The sequence below is a fragment of the Epargyreus clarus genome, unplaced genomic scaffold, assembly GCF_041222505.1.
Source record: "Epargyreus clarus isolate Ecla_fem2 unplaced genomic scaffold, WU_Ecla_fem_2.2 ptg000021l, whole genome shotgun sequence".
Classification (NCBI taxonomy): domain Eukaryota; kingdom Metazoa; phylum Arthropoda; class Insecta; order Lepidoptera; family Hesperiidae; genus Epargyreus; species Epargyreus clarus.
Window position 1 is genome coordinate 6188701 of NW_027332228.1, and position 27290 is coordinate 6215990.

The following is a 27290-nucleotide window of genomic DNA, read 5'->3' on the forward strand; positions in this document are numbered from 1 at the left end:
TCATACACTAGGATTCATTGTGTACAGAGACGAATGCACGAAATAAATACTATACCTAAATAATCACGTGCATTTTTAAATTGTAACCTTCAATGAGGAAATAACTATATTTAACTCGATGTTATCGTCACAATAATGAATAGTTACTATGTAATCACACATAATGTTAGATACGTTATGACTACCAGGCATTTATCAGATATCCGATAACACAGGGTTTTTAACACGCTTTTATTAGTTTTGGTTGTATGTATGTACGTAACAGTAACGGAATCAGTTTAATTCAAAATTTTGAAAATTTATCGTAAACCGATGACATTACACGATTTTAATAATTTTGTACCATTGTCCTTATCAACATCCTCAGGATTAACGATTTTCGAGGCGAGAGATAGCGCCTTAGAGAGAGTTCAGGCAAAGTAACTAGATTGATTTTTAGTTTTGAAAAATAATAATATTATTTCCCTATAACTCAAATGTACTGAAACGTCTATAATGCCATCTTGTAGAATGATTTTTGGGATTCCGTACTCAAAGGATAAAACGAAACCCTCCGCTGTCTGTTCGTGAGTCACAGGGCTTTATCTCTTAAACCGTAATAGATAGACACTTGATTTTTTTACAGACGATGCATAATGATGGTCTCTATAACAACAAATACTAAAAATTAATAAAATAAATACAGTTCAAAAAACTAAAAAAACACGCTTTTATGATACAATCAACTAAAAATTAGAAAATAATTTTCAATCTAGGAATCAATTAAGGAACAGTTAATTGTATAATTGTGGAAAAAGTGTGGGGTGCTTCTCGAAAATTGATAAGTGGTGGGAATCGAGAGGCCGCGTTTCTTAACCATCACTCAAGGCTATCACTGCTTTTAGTCACACTGAAGTGCCTTAAGAAGTTTAGTTTAGTTTGGAATTTACACTCTTATACAATTATATTCTTTTAACGCTTTTATTTTTTTATGTTTAGTATTCCTTGTCGAAGCGACCATAGCGGCCATACATCACCAAATCTCAAATATCTATCTATTATGATTCCCCGGACAGACAACGGAAGTTTTCTAATAGATCCCGTTTTTATCTTTATAAAACTCTCAAAATTAGTTTCCAATCTATTAAAATAACTTGTACATACAGTTAACATTTTGTCGACTTTATAAAATCGGTTAGAAAGCAACAAACAAGCAAAATACATTCTGCTTGTTGGAATATAGCAAAAACCCAAGCCTCTCATAATGTATAATATTCAAGTAGGTACGTTGTATATGATAAAGCTGGCAGCTGAAAAACATATATTTTACTTCTTCTGATTTGTCATTCTGTCAATGATTCGATATAATAAAAAGTATCTTTTCGGAGTGAATTTTATTTTATTATATTTCATAGTTTATTTTCTCGTTCTCCTGTGGCTCTTTCCAACACTGCTCTTTCAAACGATTTTAATTTTAACTATTTACGAGTAGGTAGGAGATTTTAGGTTAAAATGTAAATAAAACAATAGAGAACCATGACACAATTATTTATTTTAATTTTAAGTGATTAGACGAATAAAATTTAAAATTAATCATTTTAAGTGAATTGGACTTTGTTGTTTCGAGTTTGGACATGAGGTATAATGTGAACTATTTTCTAACTACATAATTTTGTAGATTTATATATTATCTTTGACAAAACAATGTACGCTAATTGCCTGCAAACAATCCACAGAACATTGGCGTTCCTTGATACATGATGTAATAAACGCAGCTATGATCAACGTTGAACAATTTTGGAGGTGGTGGCTGGGACACGGAAGTGATTCTAACGCCTACAATCGCTGAAAACAAAATCCAAAATGTAGCTACGAGTACGTGAGTTAATTGAACACAATAGATAAAGATTTTGTAAGGGAGAGTTATGTAGATATAAGGATATTGATTAAGAATATAATTATTAAATGTACCTATTGAAACATACTTGAAACATACACCAATAGAACACAAAATACACTAATTGCTGAACGTTGACTCCTCTGGCTCTCCCGTGGCGTGGTTATTGACACGTATATCACTGTACACGTTATTAGACGTAATTATTTTAGTTTTTGAAAAGGGTTTATCAGGCCTCAGGGCACCTGTATCTGAATGTGTGCCAAATTAGGCCAGCTTAGCGACTGGCTTCCCTCAAAGGAGCTGACTCACCGAAACTACAGAGTTTGACATTGAAGGTGGTAGAGCCCATTGTGGTTCGAATCCGGCGGCACCACCGCCACACCTACTCGTATTTCTGCCTAATAATAGCAGTGTCAGACGCTGTTGTGTTCCGTTGTGAAGAGTGGTACGGGAGACATACTTTTCCGAGGCGTTCCAGCTAGTCCTCAGGGGTAACGGCGAATCTGTGGCCGACCTCAAGTAAGAATATCTAATCCTATCTGGGATTGATAACAGATGTCCATGGGCGGCAGTAGTCATTTACCATCAGATGGACTGCATACTCGTCTGCTACTCCTATATTATAAAAAAAAGTTTTTTAATCCTCCTCAAAATGCAATGCGTAAATGTAGAAATTATGCAAAAAAGAATAAACATGGGCAGGTAACATATCTTTAGCTTTAAATAGCATTATACAACCATAAATACATTATACAACCATGCATACATACTATATTATCTACGAAAAAAATTAGGATTTTGTAATATATCACTTTAATATAAATGTGTTTTATTTTCCCGTAGCAAGTGTTTGTTCTATATTAATATCTTTATTTCCGATATCCTATTCATGAGGACCTTTATGATAATATATCTAACAACAGTCTTGGGGCTAATGTTCGCCCTTTTAATGATCGAATAAATTAATATATTTCAAAATTTATTATTGTTTACCTACTGCTTCTGCTTCTGGGTTTTGGAAAAAATATATAATACTTAGGTTTTACTTGTTTTCCTCTTACCCAACTCATATATTTTCTTATCATTCTATAGTGTTTTGGTTTTATATGTTAGCGGATGGCTATTGGCCTGCTTCTGGATTTTTCCAGAGTTTTGACTGTTACTATTAAACACCTGTACCATGAGGCACGTTAATATTATTATTTAAAATGTTTTGGCTTTTCATTACATAAAAGTATTAAAACATAAATATGAGGAACTTGCGCCAAACTTTAATACTATTGTGATAAGAATTGTTATCTGAAAAAAAAACTCATTCGTGTTTAAAGAAAATATTTTTTTATTAATTATTGCCTGTGAACAGTCCACAAAACATTGGGGTTCCTTCAAACAAAATGTAATAGATGCAAGCGTGATCGACGTTAAACTGTACTGGGGGTACGGGCACGGAAGGCAAATTCCGAGTGCTTATAATCGCTGGAAGGAAACATGTTAATTGTAGAAATAGTAAAAATGAGGTTAGTATTAGAAAGGGTCAAACTCTCTGTAGTTTTCTTTCAAAAGTTGTATAACGCACGACTAATTAGTATAACGAATTTCAAATTTCCAACTTAAGTCTTTTGTATTAGTTATCCTGCATAGTAATGTAGCGAGCATAGACATTCTATCAGTGGTTGATAGTGGACCGCCATGGATTACAGTGACCACCATCAAAATGATTGTTTGTTATTTATACAACAAAGTGTAAGGATGCTTATAAATAAAACAATTACTATGATAATAACCACACCTTTAATATTCAAGCTTCAAACAGAACATGTAAACAAAACATTTAATTTGAAAATATTGTAAGTGCAAGAAATGGGTTTCTATGTGTTAACAGTTTTTAAGCAAAGTTACAAATAAGTGTAAAAAATTATGATATATCGCCCGCGAACAGGCCACAGAACGATGGGGTTCCTTGAAACCGTAAATAGTAGATAAAGCTATGATTGGCGTTGAATACTTTCGGAGCTGATGGTACCGCGGAAGTTACGCCTACAATGGCTGAAACGAGATATTGAAATCCTAAATTTTAAAAGTGTAAGCCGTGAAAATAAAAAGCTGCTTTCTGGGTTGAGTAGTGTGATAAAGGACACATATTTAATCGAGGCGTTCCAACGTAGCCTTCCTGGGCGGCAGCGCATATACGGCCAATCTTATGTAGGACTTCAATTTTACCTAGGGTTGATTACATAGTATGTCCATATGCAGCAGTAATAATTTACCATCAGGTAGACTGCACGCTCGCTTGCTAACATGGATTTATAAAGATCTGTGCCAAGAATATATCTATGACAAGTTCTAAGACAGTGACACCAAGTCTTTAAACATAGTAATTTACTAATTTGTGACCCTATTCCAATTAAACTTTAGATTAAATTGAAATTTTGTTTTTAAATTACATTATTAATTGTTTTTAAATTCAAATGATTATCAACACTACTTCCAGATTGTATATCAATATTAATCTCGTTAATATTTGAGATTGCCAATATTTAGTTTTATTTTGACAATGAACATAATTATAGTGATGACGCGTTATTTATTATTACCATTTCCTTATATTAAACCTATTATATTATACCTATTAAGTGATAGTAAGTTCATTTGTAATTTGGCTATTTGGAATATATATCAACCTTAATAACGGGAGTCTTAATTGTATTCGTTTTCACTCATTGCTCACATGAGAAATTTCGATGACAGAAAAGAGAGAAAACAGGAAATAAGTATACTTTATTCGATAAGCAGAACTCTTCTAGACTCTTCTGAACTCGATATAAATATGGTAATATTGAATGAGGCATTTAAAATTATAGTAAATCTATGAAATATCTATATAGTGTGGAACATTGGTTCGTATGAAAAAACGAATTGTAGGAATATTAGAATTTAGAAACATTTATCGACTGCAGTGTTAAGAATCTTAATAGGAATCGTGGGATCATCGAAAATGAAACAATGAATAATAAATATGTAAGGATTCTTGATTTTATTATCATATTGATATTTAATATGTAATATACAGGGTGAATTTTTAAAACGGGCCTTCAGGGCCAAATCCGAAACTATAAGGATTAGTGAAAAATGCTCAAAGGAGTAACGAGGCCGATTTTGATAAAAACTAAAACTGCATCTGCACTGCATCCTTATAAGCAACACTATCAGATAGTGGAATAATATAGAGGGTGCATTTTTTTTCAAAATGAACTCGTTCATTTCCCGGCTAGGGAAAAAGTTATTTTAAAAAAGTAATGATGCAGTTTTAGTTTTTATCAAAATCGGCCTCGTAACTCCTTTCAGCATTTTTCGCTAATCCTTATAGTTTCGGATTTAGCCCTGAAGGCCTGTTTTAAAAATTCACCCTGTATAATGTCAATATTATGGATGAAATAAAACATATGATTTAAAAATATTAAGTATGAAGGGTAAGCTGTGAGAATAAAATTTTATTGTTGTTATATTTTTGTTATTTGTCTTATGACAGATCGCCTGCAAACAGGCCACAGAATATTGGGGTTCCATAGTACAGTATGTAGTATATAAAACATTGTTCCGCGTTGAACACTTCTGGTGGTGGTGATATTATAGCGGCAGTTGCTACGCCAATGATGGCTGAAAGAAAATATTTCTTTATGAATATCCATTAATAACTAGTGAGAGCAACTGTTTGTGCCCTTCGAAGCACAGACTCAAATAACCACCGACGATAACATTATAAAGACGAAAATTGTCTTTAAAGAAGTTTTGCAAAATGTAAAATAATAAAAATATCATTATAATACTGTGTTTTATTATAATATTGTTCATAAGTTCGCTCGGGTCAGCTAATTTCAATATAATTAAAATTGAAGTCCCTGTGTGCAATGAGTTTCACAAAAAGCACCATGTTAAATTGTTATTTTATTATACGTCGAATTATGGTATGATATTAACAAACAGACCTGTTACTATCAGAATAGGATTGTGAAGACTAGAAATTGTTTAGTTTGGATTCGAACGATATTAACGCAATTGTCAACAAATACGACATTGGAAACAAAGTCTAACGCACGGACCTATAGGTCTGTGATCTAACTCTTATTAAAAATAACGAGTTTTGTTTTTGAATCAAAATACGAGCGCTGAGTTATTAGTTCAGAATATACTGTTCAAAAGTGTTTGTTATACACAAATAGACGTAAGTTGTGTTATCATTCCAAATAAACTTTAATAAATAACAGGATAGAATACTTATGTTACTGTTTTTATTTAATCCATTATGTTGTAAAATTTAGGATGTTTGACCCACCCACAAGAGGTAAGTTGGAAAGTATCATGTACCCAACCACAAAATAATATTATGTAAGTACTGCACATATGTTGTTACTGTGATTGAACTACAGAGAGTATGAGTTCTTACTCTAGATCATATTATTCCCTAGAATACTGCAAACCATCTGAGTACTTTCAATACTTAGTTCATATTTATTTCGGTGATTTTAAGGGTGGGTTGCATCGAAAGTCTGGTTAAAATTTGCGTTAAAGTTAAATATAACAGTAACTTTGACGGTAGCGATGGAATGTAAAAATTCTGTGTTGCATCAATTGACTTGTCATTAACGTCATTTGTGTCGCTGTCACCGCAATTTTTAGTCGACATTGATAGATAGGGAAGTTGACAAATACAGTAACTTTAACCGATCGAATTCAATCGGTTAAAGTTAAGTATAAGTTACGACGTAATTTCAACTGCAATTAAAATCGTGCAACTAATTATTTTTTAACCATGAATTTGATGGTTGGATAGGCTTCAGTCAATGTTAAAGTTATATGATACAACCCACCCTAAATGTGTTTACCGTATCCTGTAAAATTCCCGTCGATTTGTCTAACGCGTTAAAGTGGTGGGTAAAAGTAGTTTTGCTTCTTTAGATTAGTAATTTTTAATTATTCTCAGGTCTATACATACCATTAGCAGCTGCTGCTTTTGAACCAGATTCATTTATTTCTATGATTGCTTTTTGGATGCCAGAAGCTCCACGTATACCTCGTCCATCAGCCAAGATGCCTTCCAAATCGGTTGACGAAGTATTGTATAATTGCCCCATACCCAACTGAAAATATTTATATATCTTTATTTTTTCTAAAACAATATAAATATGGTAGTCCATTTTATTATTATATAGTTTGCGGTGAAGACGACATAGAGGACCTGCAGTTGCACCTAGTGTAATTGTAGGCAATACTCTATTTAGAAAATGTCAGTGATATAAAGTTGTGGGTGCGTTATATTTTTAGAATTGGACGAATGAATTTTAAAATAATTTCTAGAATTTTATTATTACTATTGTGTACCTACTGGTCCAAATGACTTTAAATTATATTGATATACCGATTCAGTTCGCATTAAAAACATTGAAATATACATTGTAAAAAATATGCAATTTTATATAAGGGCAATGTAGTTAATAGGGGTAATTTTATAATATAGTTTTATTCCTACAAAATAATTTATTATTTCTTGCAACAAACTTAAGAAACCATTCCTCTCATAATTTTCATGGAGATTCGCGATGTTGTGAGCTACAGCGTTCTTCACGCGGAAAGTGTAAATAATTATAATAATTTACTATTTTCGAACTATTTAGTGTTTCTAATATCTTTTAAGATGTGCTATAATAATAAACAATGCAATAGTTACCTCTATCATAATCTCCTTCAAGTCTGTTACAGTCGTGGTGTTAAATTTAGGTAAAGATATGTCGACTCTCGCGGGCTTTAGAGCGCTGATCACTGAGCTAAACACGTCTGGATCCACAAGCTCTGACATTAAACTCTGAACGCCACCTCTGTCATTTGGCAAAAAGATGACACATGAGAAATTCCTATTAGTGTAGGAAAGTTCCACAGCCTGAAAAAAAGTATCAATTAATGCATATGTTACAGTCAAAGTGATCAAATAGCTAGCATACATAATGACTGGTTTTTATGAATAATGACAAATTTGTCCAGCCAAAGTGATAAATTAATCACTTTATGGCTGTTATATTTAATAGCAAAGTTTAAGGTTGAAGTTAGTTAAACTAATAAATAGATATGTTATTGTAAAAGCCTGAAGTACGGTAAATCTTAGGATTAACTGAAATTATTAAAGATGAATTCTGTTATATCAACGTCATCTTGGTCCAAATTATCGTGAATCGGACTCACCAGCTCGCAGGGCTCGGCCCTGCTCGCTTAGTATTCTATTTTCTTTTATGTTCCAACTTATCCTAACGAGCGAGTGGGTCCAAATCATGTAAATTAAGTATGAACTTAAAATATAAATAAGCGATCAGAGATTATACTCGTAGTATATGTAAGGCATGTATTTTTTTACATTATGCCCGTCTTTTTATTAATCAACCCCATAGCTGATTTACGTACATCGCGTACAGAGACTGGGCGTAAAACACCTTGACATGTCTATTTTTTGACATGTGGATCATTATAAAATTACAAACAATATAATTATGCTGAAGTAAAATAAAAATAGACACTTATAACCTTCGCTTATAGGTACTTGTTTGATTACTTTATCCAAGTCTTTGAAGATATCATATACACTAGCTAGTTAATGCGATTAATTTCTTGTTATTTTTAACTTTGACTAATGTATACTATAATGGCTAGATACCTATTATGTATAATATCTGAAATTATCACTTTGGCTGTAACACATATATACATATATGAGTAAAATATAATTTAACTTTATATTTTTGATGTAAATAATTGTTTGGGCATACCTTGGCTTTGAGGTCTGGCAATTCAGCATATTTCATATAGGTTACTTGGTGCATAAAATCGAGTGTAACAGATTTATCAGCCGACACGAAGAACTCTCCTGGCCTTGTATTATCTGGATTGAATTTGCTGCTCCACTCAGCCTAAATTCAAATTAAAAGTAGTTATTTTATTAGGACAATGGTATAATATTAATAAATTTCTATTGTTCTACTAATACATAGGATGCATAAAGTGATCTAAAGTTTGAAAATTGTACGACCACACATCTTTATTTATATAATTTTTATTTTTTTCCAATTAATGATTTCCTATCTGCTATAAAACACATTTTATTACTTACAAGGAAGAACAGAGCGTTGACCATAACTAATTCTGTGTCACGAGAAAGCATATCAGCTGGTACAAGATTCTTTATTGCGTTGGATGTGGCGTTTTCTACCTAAAGTAAAATGTAAAAATAAAATATTAACAATTTTTGTCCATAATTATAAAACGTAAAACGTTATTAATACATTGAATAGATGTGGGGTAATGTTGATTTTTTATAAATGTTGCGCTGTATTAGACTGACACATTTTTAATAAATGATTTTGATTTTGGTTACTTACCCATGCATTGATTTTATCGGCAGCTGCTTGGGGATCGCTAAAATCAATATTTTCCGCTTCGGCCCCGAAAAATTCCAGAGTTTCTTTTTTAAAGTCTTCGCTAAAGTTACTCGAAATGTTACCATAATTTCTAAAAGCGTAACGAACGGTAACGTTTTCCTGTTCATTTAATGTTTGCAACATACTTGGCATTACTGTCCTGATCTAGAAATAAATACGAAGGAGTATTAAATATCAAGTATCCTTGTCATAGATATGATCATTGTAATGAAATTAAAGTTGAGATATGACAGAATATTTAGAGATGTTGTCATTCATATTGTATTCAAATAGAATAGTTGGATTGATACATTAAATTGGTTGGTTAGAACGTAGAAAATATGAGGCTTAGTCTCAGCGGTAGTAATGAGTGACCTCAGGTAACTAAACATCATATTTGAGTATGTTTACAAATAGGAGGTGGTATGAGAGAGCTGCAAACTTATTTGCTCAATCTGTTATCAGACAGTGGTAATGAGACCTGGACAACCCAGGAGTTTGTGGTTAAATTGTTAGATTATAACAATACTACTTGTAAAAAGCGCGATAAATGTATAATAAAATCATATGTCATTTAGGACTTAAATATAAGTAAGTATAAAAATATTGCTTGGTTAAAAAATATTATTTCTATGCACATACAAATAATATATTCATACCTCATTTGGGGTTTTTAAGTTGAGTGCGGACAAAAATTCTTTGAGTGTTAGTCCCTTTGCGAAAAGTGCCAGTTCTGATAATAATAGTAACAAGGAATATGCTGATACTATGACGCTTTTGCCGGGACTTTTGTCCACAACAGCCTGTAAAAGAAAATGCATAAATCAAGCAACAAAAACGAATAGTTAAAATACGAATATTAATAGAATAGTGTGGTAATTCTTTCAGTCTAACAGTAAACTTATGTATTTAAATATGGTGTATATTTAAATAGATTACAGGATTATATTTATGAACAATGAGGAAATTGTACAATCGAATTATTTTTCAAGAAAAATAGACATAAATTAATTACTCACTTTAAGGAATTTTGCAGTAAATAATGCGTTTCCTTTTTTAAAATCATCTTCTAGTTCAGAGATGGGCTTAGGAGGTGTTGATGCTGAAATTTTGAAACACGACATAAATTAATTAAGCTGTTTCTTGACAACTTACATACGTTTATAATGTTTTACGAGTTTCTTCTCATACTCGTAAGTATGTAAAATACTTTCATCTCATAACTGTATATGTGGATATGTTAGTCTACCAATTCACATTTGGCTATTGCAGGGGACTATTGTTTTTTTTTTTTTTTTTTTTTTTTAATATAAGAGTAGCAGACGAGCATGCAGTCCACCTGATGGTAAGTGGCTACTGCCGCCCATGGACATCTGTAATCAACCCCAGATAGGAGTAGATATTCCTACCTGAGGTCGGCCACAGATGCGCCGCTACCCCTGAGGACTAAGCTGGAACGCCTCGGAAAACTCTGTCTCCCTTACCACACCCTTCAAACCGGAACACAGCAGCGCTTAACACTGCTGTTATTAGGTAGAAAAAGGTGTGGCGGTGGTGCCGCCGGAGTCGAACCACAAAGGGTTCTACCACCTTCGAATACATATACCTATTGTGTACTAAACTTCTAAATTTAATTTTTGTTGTAAATTTGAGAGGAGACCCGTGCCCATCAGTGGGACAGTAATGGGTTGACGATGACGACTACAGCGTGGGTATGTTGTCCCTGCTATGTTGTACTATTTAATTTTTGCTAAAGATTAATTAAGTTATCTGTAGCAAAGTAGCATTTATGATTATAACTTACATATATTGACAAAGCTTTAATATCAAGTATCAAATTGATTGCAAGCAATTGTTTCTATCAATACTATATTGTTACACTTAAAAAAGCCACATTTAGATTGAAAGTGTGGTGATATTAATATTGATGACTGATTTTTTCCACTTGCATTGCAACAATCTTATGATATTTCTATAATTTTATAATCATTTGTTTATTAAAATTGTTAATAATTTAATTCTTTATGAGTTAACTGTCAAAGATTTACAATACCGGTTTTGACTATTGTTAAACGTAGGGGATATAGCTCAGTGGTAGAGCATTCGACTGCAGATCGAGAGGTCCCCGGTTCAAGCCCGGGTGTCCCCTTTTATAGTCGTTTTGTTAAGCGCAATTGATTATTCGAGTAAGTTTTTTAATGAATTTATTTTGGTGTTTTTGATTTTAAACTATTACTTTCACGAAAATAACAAGCGTGGACACTGCGAGCAGCAGTTTGATCTACTTACGATAGGACAAAATTAAGTATTAACCGATTTTCTAAAAAACCCTATTATTTTTTTTCTAATAATATATCATATAGGCTAGGTATTTACCAATAATATCTACGAATCGTCATAGCTGAATAATGACCGAGTAGGTATAAATGTTCGAGAAAATATACCTCTCTATAGGTGTGTTCAGACCGCCTGCCTTTGATAAGTCAGTTAAAAAGGTATAATAAGACTCTAAAATCTTCTACTGATATGCACTTCGCGTAAAAGATGATCTTGAGATCATGAAAATTTCGTTTGGTAAAAATTTTCATAGGTTCTACTGTACAGATGGGACACTTATTATATGGGACATGTTTAATAAAACTGTTGTCCTTACAACATTCATCGTAAGTGACACATTCTCCATATTCGTTCCTATAGTACCCTTGATCGCAACGACAACTCGGTTTGCATTTAGCGTTTGGTGAGCGTGTTGGGCAAAAAACTCCTCGATCATCGATACCACACCGGCGGGCAGGGCAAGATGGTGGACATTTGTCATAGTATTCATGTTGCCTTGGGCATACTTCTTTGCCTAGAAAATTAATCGCAATTTTATTGTAAGGTTAAAGTAGGCCAGGATAATTAAACTACGACTAAAATACAATTATATTAATTTAGATAAGACCAAACACTTTTGTAACTTCGTCGGAACTCTGCTCTTCGTTAGCAGAGGGGCATTCATGGTAAATTACAACACACAAAATTACACTTACTTGGACACTTGTCCTGTTGGACACAAACACCTTGGGCAGTCCGCAAGTAACCAGGTTTGCAAACACAACCTTTGATGCAGGCTCCTTCCACCAAATCTATACACAGATCCGGTTGACCCAGTTGCGTACAGTTCCTCTTCTCGCATCCGCCGTTGATACAATCCGAAGGTACTTCGTTGGGACCACAAATTGCTGCAAATTAATATTAATTAAATGAATTTCCCAAAAGTTTGAAACATGGTGTTAAGAAGACAACAGTTCAGACGGTAATTATACTTATACGTAGGATTTTAAGTATCGAAAAATGTTTTTACTGTTATTAAAATAGAACATAAAAATAGTGGAAATGGATATTCGGTGTTCAACATAATCATAATCAAGATAATCATAAAGTGCGATCACTAGTAGATAATTACTAATTGTATAGCTTTTATCTACTGCTATTGTTGTCTGATATGATATCGGACACTGAAATAACATAGCGGTGTAAAGTAGGGACCTAGTTTTTAAAAAATATACAATTGTGTGTTACTGTAACACATTTGTAATGTTACTATTAATAATTGTCATATACTTCATCTTATATATAAAATTCTCGTGTCACAATGTTAGTTACGTACTCCACCGAAACGGCTTTACCGATTTGCATCAAATTTTATATGCATGTTCAGTAGGTCTATCGGCTACTATCTATTTTTTATACCCCTAAGTAAAGGTTCTTCACCCTTACTATTTTTTTTATTTTTAAACATTTTTTTTGTTTGTATTTTTCTAAATGTGGCATTAAAAATATGTATCTAAAAATTTAAAAATTCAAAATCTATGGCAGTTTTGTCCACCGCCAATCTAACATCGAGCGGTATGAAAAATGATGGAATAACTGAAATGGCTAATAAAAATAGGGGTTGGTGATAAAAGGGTAAACATTTAGGGTAATATGTATTACCCTAATTTTTTTTATACTTACGAGGACACTGACTTCTTTTAATGCAGGTGCCATTGTCAGCCCTTAAGTATCCATCGGCACACAAGCACCCCGGTTTGCAGCCACAAGTTTTTTGTTTGCATTTAAAGTTAAGGTCTTTTTGTGAGCAATTCTTTACTATACATGGATCGTTGGCACATTTGGAGGACACTTCGTTGGGGCCACAAGTCAGTGCTGCAAACACATCGGTTTGATTGTTATTTTATGTACTTATTGTTATTTTATTTACTTACTTTCATGTTTTTTTTTATCAGCTCCAAAATCTTGTGAATTTAAAATATTTAATTGTAATTTATGGTATAGTCCTAAATTTTATCTTCAAACATATATTTTGTCAATATTTTTAACATCTTATTAAATTATTAACCTAAGGTTACCTTATACGTATTTTACTTATCTAAGCATCGGACATTTACGAGTAAAATGAGTGTAATGTCTTTTGGGAATTTAGTTTTTAAGTAGTAAAGTACGGATTCTGTCGTAAAATTAATACTTTATATTTATTACTGCAGTGATAGCCTAGTGGTTAAGAAACTCGGCCTCTCGATTGACGGATCCGAGGTTCAAATCCCAGGCACGCACGCACGCACGCAGGCACCTCTGATTTTTTAAAGTTATGTGCGTATTAGAAATTAATTATCACTTGCTTAAACGGTGAAGGAAAACATCGTGAGGATATCTTAGAGATGTATAAAAAATCTCAAAGGTATGTGAAGTCTACCAATACGCACTTGGGCAGCGCGGTGGACTATGGCCAAATCCTTCTCATTATGAGAGGAGACCCGTGCATTAACAGTGGAACAGTAATGGCTTGTTGATGTGATGATGATGATGATTTATTACTGACATTATTTTAGTGTATTGAAGTTAGCTTACGGCATTGGTTTGGCAGTACGCATTTCCTCCTATTGGCGTCGTAGACATAGTTCGGTCGGCATTCACATCCATTCAATATGCAGGATGCAGGACATGCTCTGGCTTTGTTCTTGTAGTTAGTACAGCGAGTGCAGAAAGAACCGCAGCCGGGCTGAGCATTTTTATCTCCTCCACAGGATGCTATTGAGAACAAAATACTTTTATTGTTATATATTAATATATGAAAATAGCCTAACGAATGGGATAGTCGCGTTAGAAAATGTAATAAAATAATTTAATCTAAAAGTCGTAATCTAAATATCCATAGTATCTTAGGTAAAAATGTTTTATTAACTAACTAGAACTTTTACTAATGTAAGATTATGCTATAATGTGCCATGTGCGGGTAGAAATTCTATACTATATTAACGGAAAGTGTAATAGTTTTTTTAATACGCTTTTATTAGCTTCAGACGTATGTATGTTGGTATGTTGGTATGTTAGTATGTAACGGAATCTTTGAACATGATTTTAACCCCCTTCAAAACGTCGGATTAACTTGAAATTTGGCATACTTATTAAGGACCGATGACAATTCAATATTTTAAACATTCTGACCCGTTATCCTTACTAGGATAATCAGGATCAGCGATTTTTGTTTTCCTGAGACCCGGAAGGTCTGCGTTAAGACCAATAAAGGAATCTACCAGGCGCGCCGATCACCTAACCTGACCTAACCTGACCTGACCTGACCTGACCTGACCTGACCTGACCTGACCTGACCTGACCTGACCTGTCATTCAACAACTCCTCTGGGATTTTCACGTTAACAATAAAAATAAACACCAATGTAAAACACTACTTCATACAGCTGTGTTAAACAATGACCCAATATTCATTTTTGCACTGCTAAGCAAAGGTGCTGATGCTGATTCGAAAGATAAACTTGATAATACGCTACGTAATAATCGTTAAAATAATCGCTAAAATAATCACTAAAAAATGAAAAATAAATACTAGTTAAAAAAAACTAAAAAATACGCTTTTATAAAAAATTCGACCAAAAAATGAAAAATAAATAAAAGTTTAAAAAAACTAAAAAAATACACTTTTTATAGAAAATCCAACTAAAAAATAGAAAATATTTTTATTGTAATAAAAGCGTGGGGTGCTTTTTAAGATATTATCAAAATGATAATCCTTCTACTCAATATCTATCAATAAAATATTATTAACTATTGACACCATGCACCCCACGCTTTTTTTACAATAAAAAATATTTTCTATTTTTTAGTTGGATTTTCTATAAAAAGTGTATTTTTTTAGTTTTTTTAAACTTTTATTTATTTTTCATTTTTTGGTCGAATTTTTTATAAAAGCGTATTTTTTAGTTTTTTTTAACTAGTATTTATTTTGGAAACGATTCGTTTGCTTTGTTCGAAAATAATTCAAATCGGTTCATAGTTTAGACAGACAACTAAATATTCAAATATAAAAGGTATAAAATCTGTATTTTTCTTTTTTTTTAATTAAAGCAGTGCAGCTTCGCAGCGTGCATCCCATTAAAAACACGTGCAGTGTTGGAAATCAAAACTATTATTTTGAAATAGATTTACTCACGGCAATCTGAAGAAGGAATGCACACTCCATCCTTATTGAACACGAAACCTCCTTTACAAATACAACGAGGCTTTCCGCAGTCAGATGGTTTATCGAACTGATAGCACGGCAGAGGGAAGCCCAAATCATTGCATGTCTTTGGTCGGCATACTTGGTTTGGACAGTACGAATATTCCGCGTTTTCATCATTGCATTCAGCTAAAAATAAAATCATTATATAACAAATACGATCTATAAATCACGTTATTATGAATCACTGTAAATTATAAAGTTAAATACATTTTTTTCTTTTACAATCAATGTATGTTTAACGTTTTATCTTCAACGAAAGTTGAAGGTATTTGGTTGTAAGAGACATATAGAGACATAATATACCCAGTGGTAGAACATTTGACTGCCAATCGCGAGACCCATTTAAAACTACATTTTTTTTAATAAACAACCATTTATAAAGCTAGTCTACTTTGTTTTTTAATAAATATTAACAAATACAATGACTTACGTGGGCACTGTGAGATTGGTACGCAGATGTTGCTGGCGTTCCGCGCGTATCCCTCCTCGCAGTAGCACATCTCGTTGCACCTGACGTTGAAGATGGGGCAGCTGGTGTGGTTCCGCTTGCTCAGCTTGTCGCACTCGTTGTCACACGCGTTGTCGCACGAGAAGTACTCGTTGGGTCCTTGGCACATTTCTAATAACATACATCATACTTACAATGTTTGGTATGAGAGGAGTTGAAATACATAAAACGAGAAAATGAATGAATTACATAATGATCATAATGTATTGTATTATTAATATAAATTTCTGCGAACTTTCAGAGATATTTTTTATTTATTTTGATGTAAAAAGAAATGAGATACTTACTGCACTCTTCTTCTGATATGCATTGTCCAATCTTGTTTCTAGAGAAATTCGGTTGGCAACGGCATTCTCCTTTGCAGGTATAGTTGGCAGGGATCAACGGACAGTTAAATGTTTTACCAATATTTTCACATGTCTGAGCAGCGCAAGTTGGTTGAGGACAAGGATAATAGATCTCGTTAGGACCACAATTAATACCTAAAAAGATAAAAGGTACGTTTTCGTTACATTTTTATTCGTATTTATAAAATAATAGAGTTCTTACTACCCTCTGATTAAATAATTCGCCAAGTACGAGTCGAACTCGCACATGGAGTCTTCCGTATCAAGAAATTTTCATTATTTCTAACTTATTTTTATGTATTTTATTATTTTAACAATACTTAGTTATATGACACAAAAATAGATGGCGTTGGGTGATGATGGATGACACGTAAACAACGTATAATAAAATTAAAATAACTATATTAAAATATGTTTTATGGTTCTTATTTGTACTTATTATAATACTAGTTTTAGTAGTACACGGATTGTAAAAAATTCATCCGTCTCCCTAGTACGGTTTAACAGTTAGATCAAAAAATGCCGAAAAATACCGGTTTGTTGTATGAAGACCATATTTAACTTTATTTTATTTTTAGTATTTGTTTAGCGGCCACCGTTATGCTTCCTCTATAAAAATTTCATGTATCTGTCTTGTACGGCTCCTGAGAACACAGACGGACAAACGGACAGACAGCGAAGTCTTAGTAATAGGGTTCCGTTTGTATCCTTTGGGTACGGAATCCTAAAAACAGTTGTGAGAACATTATTTTTTATTTGAAAAATTGACCCACCACATTCCTCATAGGTGACACAATCTCCATATGAGTTTCTATAATAGCCCGCTTCACACCGGCAGCTTGGGATGTTGCAACCAGCGGTCGGCGAGGGTGGTTTGCAGAGAATTAATCGGTCATCAATGTTACACTGCCTGGCTGGGCAAGATGGTGGACACGTGTCATAGTATTCATGTCGTTTGGAGCACACTTCCTTGCCTAAAAAGTGAAATGATACATTATGAAAATATAAAGTTGTAGCGTTAGAAATTACATGTCCCAAAGTCGTTTTTTACAGTTAAAACAACTTGAAATAAATGCAAGTCAAAAAAAAGAACAAGTCCAAATTGGCAGTCGCAAAAAAAATACATACAGGCAATATTTCGTGAGTACCTAATTGGGTAGTAGCCGTATGTTTATAGTTCTCCAGATTACACCCTACCAGTATCCTTACCATGACTTTCTAATACATCTGACAATTTTACGTTATGTTTACTTAATCCATTATTCTGTCTCGTTTGCTTAGTAGACTGAGTAAACGTAAGTAAGTGCTCAAGTCTTTTTGTCTACCTCACATGTTCGCAAAAAAGAGAGACAAAATTTTGTAAATTTAGACATTAAATGTTACGTTACTGACACTATAGTTCTGATACAATCCGCTAGGGGTGCTGATTGGAAATTTTATGGGCAAATATGTAAACAAATACCAAAACAGTCATATTTGTCAAAATGTAAAAACTTTTGGTAAGGGTACTGTTACAAAAATTTAGTATTTTTCTTTAAACTTACAGTGAATATGGTCCGTCTTGCTTAAACATAACAATGTATAAAGTTCTTACGATTTCGAAATTACTTGTAGCCGGATGAAATAACACTTACTTGGGCACTTGTCACTTGGGACACAAACACCTCGAGCAGTTCGCAAGTAACCAGGTTGGCAAACACATCCTTTGATGCAGGCTCCTTCCACCAAATCTATGCACAGAGCCGGTCTACCTAGTTGCGAGCAGTTCCTCTTATCGCACCCGCCATTTATACAATCCGAGGGAACTTCATTGGGCCCACAAGTTACTGCAAATCAAAAGTGTCATCTTTTTGCAATTTTATGTCTTTCAAGAAGTGTATTAAATAATATTTGGATTTTTATAGTCAGTGCAGAAAAATAAACAATACGTAATAAATTATTACATAAACTTATTTTATAAAAAAAAAAACATTAAATATTATATTACCTTTACTATTTGATACTTACGTAATGCATGATATATAATATTATAAATTACGGTTCCTTATTACAGGAAATACACATAATTTAGAAATAATTATAGGTGAAACAAAATTATTTAATTATGAAGTTCTAACCACGCTAACTTGTCTCTATCAGACAGACATTGTTCCGTTGCTATAACACGAAGTAACACTTACTTGGACACTGATTAACTGGAACACAAACACCTTGTTCAGTCCGCAAATAACCTTCCTGACAAACACAACCTTTTACACAAGCTCCTTCCACCAAATCTATACACACGGCCGGTTGGTTAAGTTGCGTACAGTTCCTCTTATCACACCCGCCATTTATACAATCCGAGGGCACTTCGTTGGGCCCACAAGTTACTGCGAATCAAAAGTGTCATCTTTATGCAATTTTATGTCTATCAAGAAGTGTATAAATAATATTTGTTTTTTTTTCATATTCAGTGCAGAAAAATAAACAATACATAGTAAATTATTACATAAACTTATTTAAATAACCTTTCTGGAAAACACAACTTTTTATACAAGCTCCTTCCACCAAATCAATATTAAATAATTAATCATAATAATTGTAGTGTTCTTGACATATTATACTTGAAGTAGTAGACTTCAATATAAAAAAAATACGTGTGTACTCTATTTAATATTTATAGCTAACGCTATTGCCGTTTTGTGGGGCCCCTTAATAATAATCTTTTCGGTTCTAGATTTTTGTGGCGGAATCTGATTTTCTTTAATAGAAAATGACAGTCATTGAAACTTATATACATTTAGCATTCTAAGATTAATGTAGTTTAATGATTAATTTTGCTTACGTGGACACTGATTTCTTGGTACGCACGTGCCGTTATCGGCGCGTAAATATCCGTCAACACACAAACACCCAGCTTCGCAACTGGAAGGCGTCGTCTTGGGTTTTAAGAACTTGCATTGGATGTTAAGGTTCTTTTGTGCGCAATTCTTTGTTAAGCACGGATTATTTACGCAATCGGAGGCAACTTCGTTTGGACCACAAGTGGGAGCTGTGAAAAAAGTTACCTGTTTTTATAATGTTAAAGAAATCATTTGCGCCTCAATCAAAGTTACTTAATTCACTTGCGTGGCATCCACATCAGATAAATTTGTCTTATTAGAACTAAGGTCTTTTTTATTTGAAGGGTGGAGACAAACATTTGAGGCGTTCAAACTTACGACGTTTACGGCTGTAATATAAAAATATATATTCCCTTACGACATTCTGATGGAAGCACGCATTTTCTCGTATTAGTGTTGTACACGAAGCCCGGGCGACAGTCGCAACCATTTAGCTGGCAGGAGAGTATGCACGCTATGTTCTTATTCTTGTAGTTGGTGCAGGTAGTGCAGAAGGTTCCACAACCTGACCATGCGTTTTTATCTCCTTTACAGGATGCTGTAAAATCACATGATTTTTATTCATATTTCATTATTTTCTTATGTAATGTATATTCGATTCTTTAATTATTTTTTATAATAGATATAGGAGTAGCAGACGAGCATGCAGTCCTGATGGTACTGATAGTAAGTTGCTACTACCGTCCATGGAGTACTGTAACCAACCCCAGATAGGAATAGATATTCCTACCTGAGGTCGACCAAAGATGCGCCGCTACTCCTGAGGACTTAGCTGGAAAGCCTCGGAAAAGTATGTTTCTTTTTATATAATATACGAGTATCAGACGACCAGTCCACCTGATGGTAAGTGGCTACTGCCGCCCATGGACATCTGTAATCGATCTCAGATAGGATTAGATATTCCTACCTGAGGTCGGCCACAGATGCGCCGCTACTCCTGAGGACTAAGCTGGAACGCCTCCCTTACGTATGTCTCCCTTACCACACCCTTCAAAACGGAGCACAGCAGCGCTTTACACTGCTGTTATGAGGCAGAAAGAGGTGTGGCGGTGGTGTCGCCGGAGTCGAACCACAAAGGGTACTACCACCTTCATGTCTCCCTTACCACACCATTCAAACAAAACACAGCAGCGCTTAACGCTACTGATATGAGATAACGCTTGGATATGTTTGTCTTAACCACACCCACAGTAGTAACAATTATTATAATTGCAAGTAGATAAATAATTTAAAATTTTATCTCAGAGAATTTGACTACTAAGCTAAAATAATGTGAGTTGGGCTCAGACAAAATATTTCAAACTAAAATGAACTAAGTCTTTTTCCTAAGTCCTGGGGGCCTACCACCATCTTTTAAAAACCATCATAGTTCAGGAAAGTTTTATTTCCTCTTTTGAAATAGTAAAATATTCCGTCATACACAGTTGAACAAACTTAAACCCTTATTAATTTTTCGCTTATCCATTGTATAAAACCAACTGAAATTGTCATATTTTGCGTAAAAAGTTAAATTTCCTGCAAAAAAGTAAAAATATGATTAAAATAATATTGTTTTAAGAGATGGTAGAAACCCCCCTGCTCGTACTTTACTGATATAATTATGTTCCTGTACCATGGAAGATTTAAAACGCGAAATTTAAGATATTAAAGATACATTTTTGTAGGTTTATAATGATTACTTACGACAATCTCTACTGGATATGCACACTCCATGTTTATTACGAACGAATCCTCCCTTACAAATACAACGGGGCTGTCCACAATCAGAGGTATTTCTGTCGAATTGATAGCATGACAGTGGGTAGCCCAAATCATCACATGTTTTCGGTCGGCATACTTCGTTTGGACAGTACGAATATTCTTCGTTTTCCCCGTCGCATTCAGCTGAAAATATTATTTAAGAAACTAATTCCGAAACGTACACATAAATAATAAATTAATAAAATAGGTAGGTATATATTGCAGTTCTAAATAGAAAAAGGTTTTTTTTTAATAATAATATCAAAAAATATTTTCTATTGAATCGTTATGTTGTACATTAAAATCATGCTAGGTACCTGTATAATACCTATACTTGCAAAATCACATGAGAAGCACTTTCTTCTCTCTACAGGAATTTTGCGGATACTTCTTCCTTATTGTCGTTTGAAATACTTACAACTTACATGTTGGTACTACAGCTTGCAGAAAGTTTACTTTAGATATTCATGTTGCGACTATAATTCTCAGGTCTAACTGACGGGACGATAAAATATAATCGAAAAATATGCGATAGAAATGTGCAAATGCGCAAAATAGCAATAAGTAGACAGGGTCATAACAGCACGCATTCCGAATATTATAATCTGCCATTGTAGCAAATATTCAATTTACAATAGCATAAATTATTTACTTACAAAGGAATGTAGATGAATTCTGCTAATATAATGACATATTTCAAACATCTTAATTGTAGGGGATATAGCTCAGTGGTAGAGCATTCGACTGCAGATCGAGAGGTCCCCGGTTCAAACCCGGGTGTCCCCTTTCGTCAGATTCGTCAACTTTTTTATTTGTAATTATATTTACTCGTAAAATAAAATGTATTAATTTACTATGATATTTTTAACGTTAGTATGTAAACAATTCATTCATTAATAATTTATGATAAATTTATATATGATCAGTACGTAATATTCATACATCATAAAACCTTCTTGTAATATTAAATTATTTGTAAAATATTAGATAAATATCAGTGGTAGAATAAAATGGGTGTATTTCATAAAAGATACTTACGTGGGCACTGTGAGATTGGTACGCAGATGTTGCTGGCGTTCCGCGCGTATCCCTCCTCGCAGTAGCACATCTCGTTGCACCTGACGTTGAAGATGGGGCAGCTGGTGTGGTTCCGCTTGCTCAGCTTGTCGCACTCGTTGTCACACGCGTTGTCGCACGAGAAGTACTCGTTGGGTCCTTGGCACATTTCTATAAAAGTGGGTTATAAAAACTGGTTTTGAATCATACTAATTGAGCGCGAATTTCAACTCTCAGTTTAACTTAATAAGACTTTTTGAAACACCCGTGGTTAACTGTTACTGAATATAAATACATTAAACAATGCGTGGAATAGATATAGGTACCTATTAAATAGCTAAAGTGTTTTGTACCTGGAGCTCCTGTTTGGGAAGCCAATATTTTTATTAGTTACTGATTTTTTTACTTTTCGTTACATAACCATTTAGTATTAGGTTAGACATTATGCTGTTATTTTTTCGTGTCAATTATAAAACACCTAACTTAACAAATATTTGTGATTAAATATAAAAAAAATATTTAAACATAATTATAATTATTTTAGTGTTAAAAATGGTATGGAAAATAAGAGATATGTACTTACTACAATTTTCTTCAGATATACATTGGCCCATTATATTTCTGTAATATCCGGATTGGCAAACACATCGGCCATTGCATTTATAATCTGCGATTAACGGACATGGGACCGGTCTTCCAATAGTTTCACATGTTTGACAATTTGGTCTGGGGCAAGAGTCGTAGACTTCGTTGGGACCGCAGGTCTTTGCTGTGAAAACAAGAGCTCTTCTGCACTACTGAATAATGAATAAAAATTATTAATTATCATAACCCAAATATTTTTTCAAATGCTGGGAACTGGTTGTCTTTCCAAATGAAATTTATTTAGGTTATTAAACCCCCTAATCGCAAATGGTCAAGGAGATTGATAGATTTAACCAGAGATTTAGAGAACCAGAAAAAATAGCGTTTAATACCCTATTACCCTGCTTGCGTGAAAAGCCTGAAAAGTACGTCTCCCTTACCACAGTAAGGGAGACGTACTTTTCCGGGGCGTTCCAGCTTAGTCCTCAGGAGTAGCGGCGCATCTGTGGCATGTGTGAGGTAGGTATATTTAATCCTATCTTACCATCAGGTGGACTGCATGCTCGTCTGCTACTCCTATATTATCAGAAAAAAGATGGCGTACTCATTTGCTACATTCGTTTTATAAAACATACTCACGGGGACATTGACTACTTGGAACACAAATGCCATTATCATCCCGAAAGTATGTGTCGGCACACACACAACCGGGTTTGCAGCCAGGAGGATATGGTCTGCATTGATCGTTGAGGTCCTTTGATGCGCAATCTTTTATACATGGACTGTTAGCGCAATCTGAGAGCACTTCGTTGGGCCCGCATTCCGGTACTGTTGCATTATTTTTCAATTAGTGTGGAATCAATAGGTATTAACGTCTTTTTTCAAATCAAATCAAATAATTTATTTGCTAGAACATAGTACTTTACAAGGATCTTAAAATTATAACGATAATCTTATGTTGTACCACATTGGGCGGGCAAAATTTATGGACGTATGCATGAATGTTTTTAAATAATAAGATTAAATATATGTTTCGTAAAATACACTTTTTGAAACATATTCTTTTTTTGAGTATTAATTGTTCTTTAATATATCAGACATGTCCTTAAATACTCCTTTGCTCGATTGTAGTAACTATAAATTGTTGTTAATTGGCAGTTAGTTTCAAGATAAATACTGTGACTTCTTAAAATGCCCTCTGTGTTTGTTAGAAATATCTATCGAATTCGGTTCTAGTTTCAGCATCGTGGGGCAGTGGTATCACAGTCCAACTCGATTGTTTCTACCACCTTTTAAACATATTTTATAGTAAAGAAATAGAAATCCAGCATGTAGTCCATATTATGATGCATCCATGGATATTTTGTAATCAACCCCAGATGATATAAGAGTTCTATTGAGTCGCTCACTAATGCGTTGCTAACCCTGCGGACTAAGACCTTTGACAAATATGACTGTTTTGGTATTTGTTTACGCATTTTTCCAATCAGCGCCCCTAGCGGATTGTATCAGAACTATAGTGTCAGTAACGTAACATTAAATGTCTAAATTGACAAAATGGCGCTTTATGTTTTGTCTCTCTTTTTTGCGAACATGTGAGGCAGAGAAAAAGATTTGAGCACTTACTTATTGTTACGTTTACTCAGTCTTCTGAAGCAAACGGAACAGAATAATGGATTGAGTAAACGTAACGTAAAATTGTGGGATGTTTTGAAAACTGATGGTAAGGGTTACAGCACGGGGGTTCACAACCCACAGTAATGAGGAATGTGTGGATTATACCTTTTAATCCAACAGCGCTTACTGCTATTATTAGGAAATCGATACTCACGTGGGCACTGATTACTTGGGACGCAAGTACCATTATCATTTCGGTAGTATGTATCAGCACACACGCAACCAGGCTTGCAGCTAGATGGGTTTGGCTTGCATTGATAGTTGAGGTCCTTTGTTGCGCAATTTTTTATACACGGACTGTTTGCGCAATCGGAGGGAACTTCGTTGAGGCCACATGTTGGTGCTGTTAAATTGTTGTCAATTAGTATCGAGTTTCTTATTAATATTACGATTTTCATATTTAATATGGCTAATAACAACTTCATTAAACGTTTTTTTAATATATGTATTTTATACACAATTATGTACTATATCATTTTAATGTATACTTAGGTTGTAAGTAGTGAAAAGTGGAAGGGGGTGAAAAGTGACGTCTTAGCTGAAGAGTCTTATGTTCGAATCCTGGGCAAGCACCACCTCAGATTTTTGAAAGCTACATGCGTATTAGAAATTAATTATCAATAGCTTTGACGGATAGCATCATGAATCTTATTAGCCCGTTACGTATTTTTATTATCTATTTATTTAGATATTTAAAAAAAATCTCAAAGGTACTCGTATGTGATGTCTGCCAATGCGTATTTGGCGTGGTCAAATGCGACCTTCTTGTTCTGAGAAGTTGCTTAGCAGTGGAACAATAATGGTTTGCGGAGGATTTATGTTGTAGGTAAAAAACTTACGGCATTGTTCTTTCTTAACGCATTTTCCTTCATTGTTACTGTAGAAGCCTTCAGCACATCGACATATAGGCCGCGGACAGTTAGGGTGACCAGGTTTTAGCGGTTCTTTGCATTTGAACGCCGCGTCTTTGGTCTTGCATGTTCTTGGTGGACATGATGATGGACATACGTCATAAACTTCATTCTGTCCGCATTTTTCTGTCATAATACAAGTTGTTAGAAAATTATTATACAGTCATTCCAACAATTTAGAAAAATTCAACGACATCTCACTTGTCGACGTCTAGCCATTTGGGAGGGAAACGTATGAAAAGGGCCAAAGGATAAGGCATAATTACGTACAATATATGCACTTGAAAAATATTATCCTCCACCATAGACTTAGAATTTTTTCGCTACGCTATCCTTCACAGTCGGGTAAAACGTACTACCTTTGTAGAATTATTTTCTTAGAAATTACCTAAGCAAAATTACATATTAACGATACTTAAAAAAAAAGTAAGCAAATACCCGAGATCCCCGGCGTGTAGCAAAAGAGAATAATACAAACACAATACAATTAAAAAAACAGATATGCGCGCATTTATAATAATCGTGTCATATACAGTGTGAATTTTACAAATAGGCCTTCAGGACTAAATCTGAAACTATAAGGATTAGCGAAAAATACTGAAACTTAGCCGGGAATCGAACGAGTTCAATTTAAAAAAAATACACCCTCTATATTATTCCACTATCTGATAGTGTCAAATACTGGGAAGTAATGTTACATGACAAATTAAAATTACATATAACTTCAAGAAATTTGAATTACTGCATTTGTTTATCCCTTTTTACATCTTTTTCGAAAATTCATACAAATGTATTATCAGTGTTTACATGATATATTTGCTGTTCAAGCACAACCCAACACATAATACTTAATATAAAAATTATAAAAAAATATTTTTAAATTGTTCAAAATGATTTTAGAACAATATTATTGTAACTATAATTTTATGAATTCGATATTTGGAGATTGGAGTTAATTAAAATATATGTAAAATTATCTTACTGTTGTTATTGTTGTTGTTGTTGTTGTTGTTGTTGTTGCTGCTGTTGCAGTTGTTCGACGAAGACTGAGTTGTTTGTGAATCTTTGAAAAAAAAATTCCACATGCATAAAAAACAAATAATAGATATAGTTAAAGAAAGTGTTTCATTAAAAAGTACTTTCAGCTAACAGTAATTAAATAACATCAAGATTAGACGGTTTTAAACATAGATGCACCAGAACAATCCTGACATCTATCTTACAGGAACGGTTATCCTATTGAAGTAACAAACGAGCATGCAGTCCTGATGGTAAAGGGTGACTACCGCCTGTAACCAACTCCATATAGATCGGAGTTGTAGCTAAAGCCGATTGCAGTTTCGTTGCCTCTCCTGAGAACTAAGATGCTCGCATATGTAAGTCAGCCGTCATACACGCTAGTAATAAATGTGGCGGTTGTGCCATCCCTGTTTTCGTTAATAACTTCAAGAACATATTCTTGATAAAGAAATTCGGTATTTTTAAGAGTTAATTTACTGTTGCTACGGTTGCTACTGTTTTATTTAAACTAAATTTTGTATTTAAACTAATAAAATATATTATTTCATTACCAGTTAACACATCATTTATATTAGCCACAAAGACTAATAAAATAATTAACCTTAACATGATAAATAAATTTACGAACTGGGGTTCGGACGAAGGCGGTATACATCTT

At 33.8% G+C, this 27290-nt stretch overlaps 1 protein-coding gene and 2 non-coding genes across 9 annotated transcripts; 2 read left to right on the forward strand and 1 right to left on the reverse strand.

The window, feature by feature from the left end:
* Positions 1-1511: 1511 nt before the first annotated feature.
* LOC140750571 (zonadhesin) lies at positions 1512-27274 on the reverse strand. 7 transcript variants are annotated; one of them, XM_073084192.1, is made up of 28 exons: positions 27184-27274; positions 26595-26675; positions 25541-25738; positions 24856-25044; positions 23664-23852; positions 23023-23208; positions 22422-22610; positions 21327-21527; positions 20002-20181; positions 19586-19792; positions 18939-19130; positions 18393-18584; positions 17532-17732; positions 16699-16893; positions 16334-16522; positions 15832-16029; positions 14233-14412; positions 13339-13530; positions 12372-12563; positions 11993-12190; positions 10359-10441; positions 9999-10142; positions 9301-9504; positions 9033-9131; positions 8692-8832; positions 7605-7814; positions 6873-7017; positions 1512-1824 (listed from the first exon to the last, which is right to left on the reverse strand). In XM_073084192.1, the coding sequence occupies exons 1-28, from the start codon at positions 27239-27241 to the stop codon at positions 1691-1693; spliced, it is 4767 nt and encodes a 1588-aa protein (XP_072940293.1). In that variant the 5' UTR covers positions 27242-27274; the 3' UTR covers positions 1512-1690. The 7 variants fall into 7 exon arrangements, with proteins under 7 accessions (XP_072940293.1, XP_072940294.1, XP_072940295.1 ...); XM_073084193.1 differs by lacking the exon at positions 1512-1824 and adding an exon at positions 3207-3355; XM_073084194.1 differs by lacking the exon at positions 1512-1824 and adding an exon at positions 3652-3925.
* Positions 11417-11488, forward strand: TRNAC-GCA (transfer RNA cysteine (anticodon GCA)). Its single transcript has one exon. It is a non-coding gene; the product is annotated as a tRNA-Cys (tRNA).
* TRNAC-GCA (transfer RNA cysteine (anticodon GCA)) lies at positions 22098-22169 on the forward strand. The gene has a single exon. It is a non-coding gene; the product is annotated as a tRNA-Cys (tRNA).
* Positions 27275-27290: the final 16 nt, after the last annotated feature.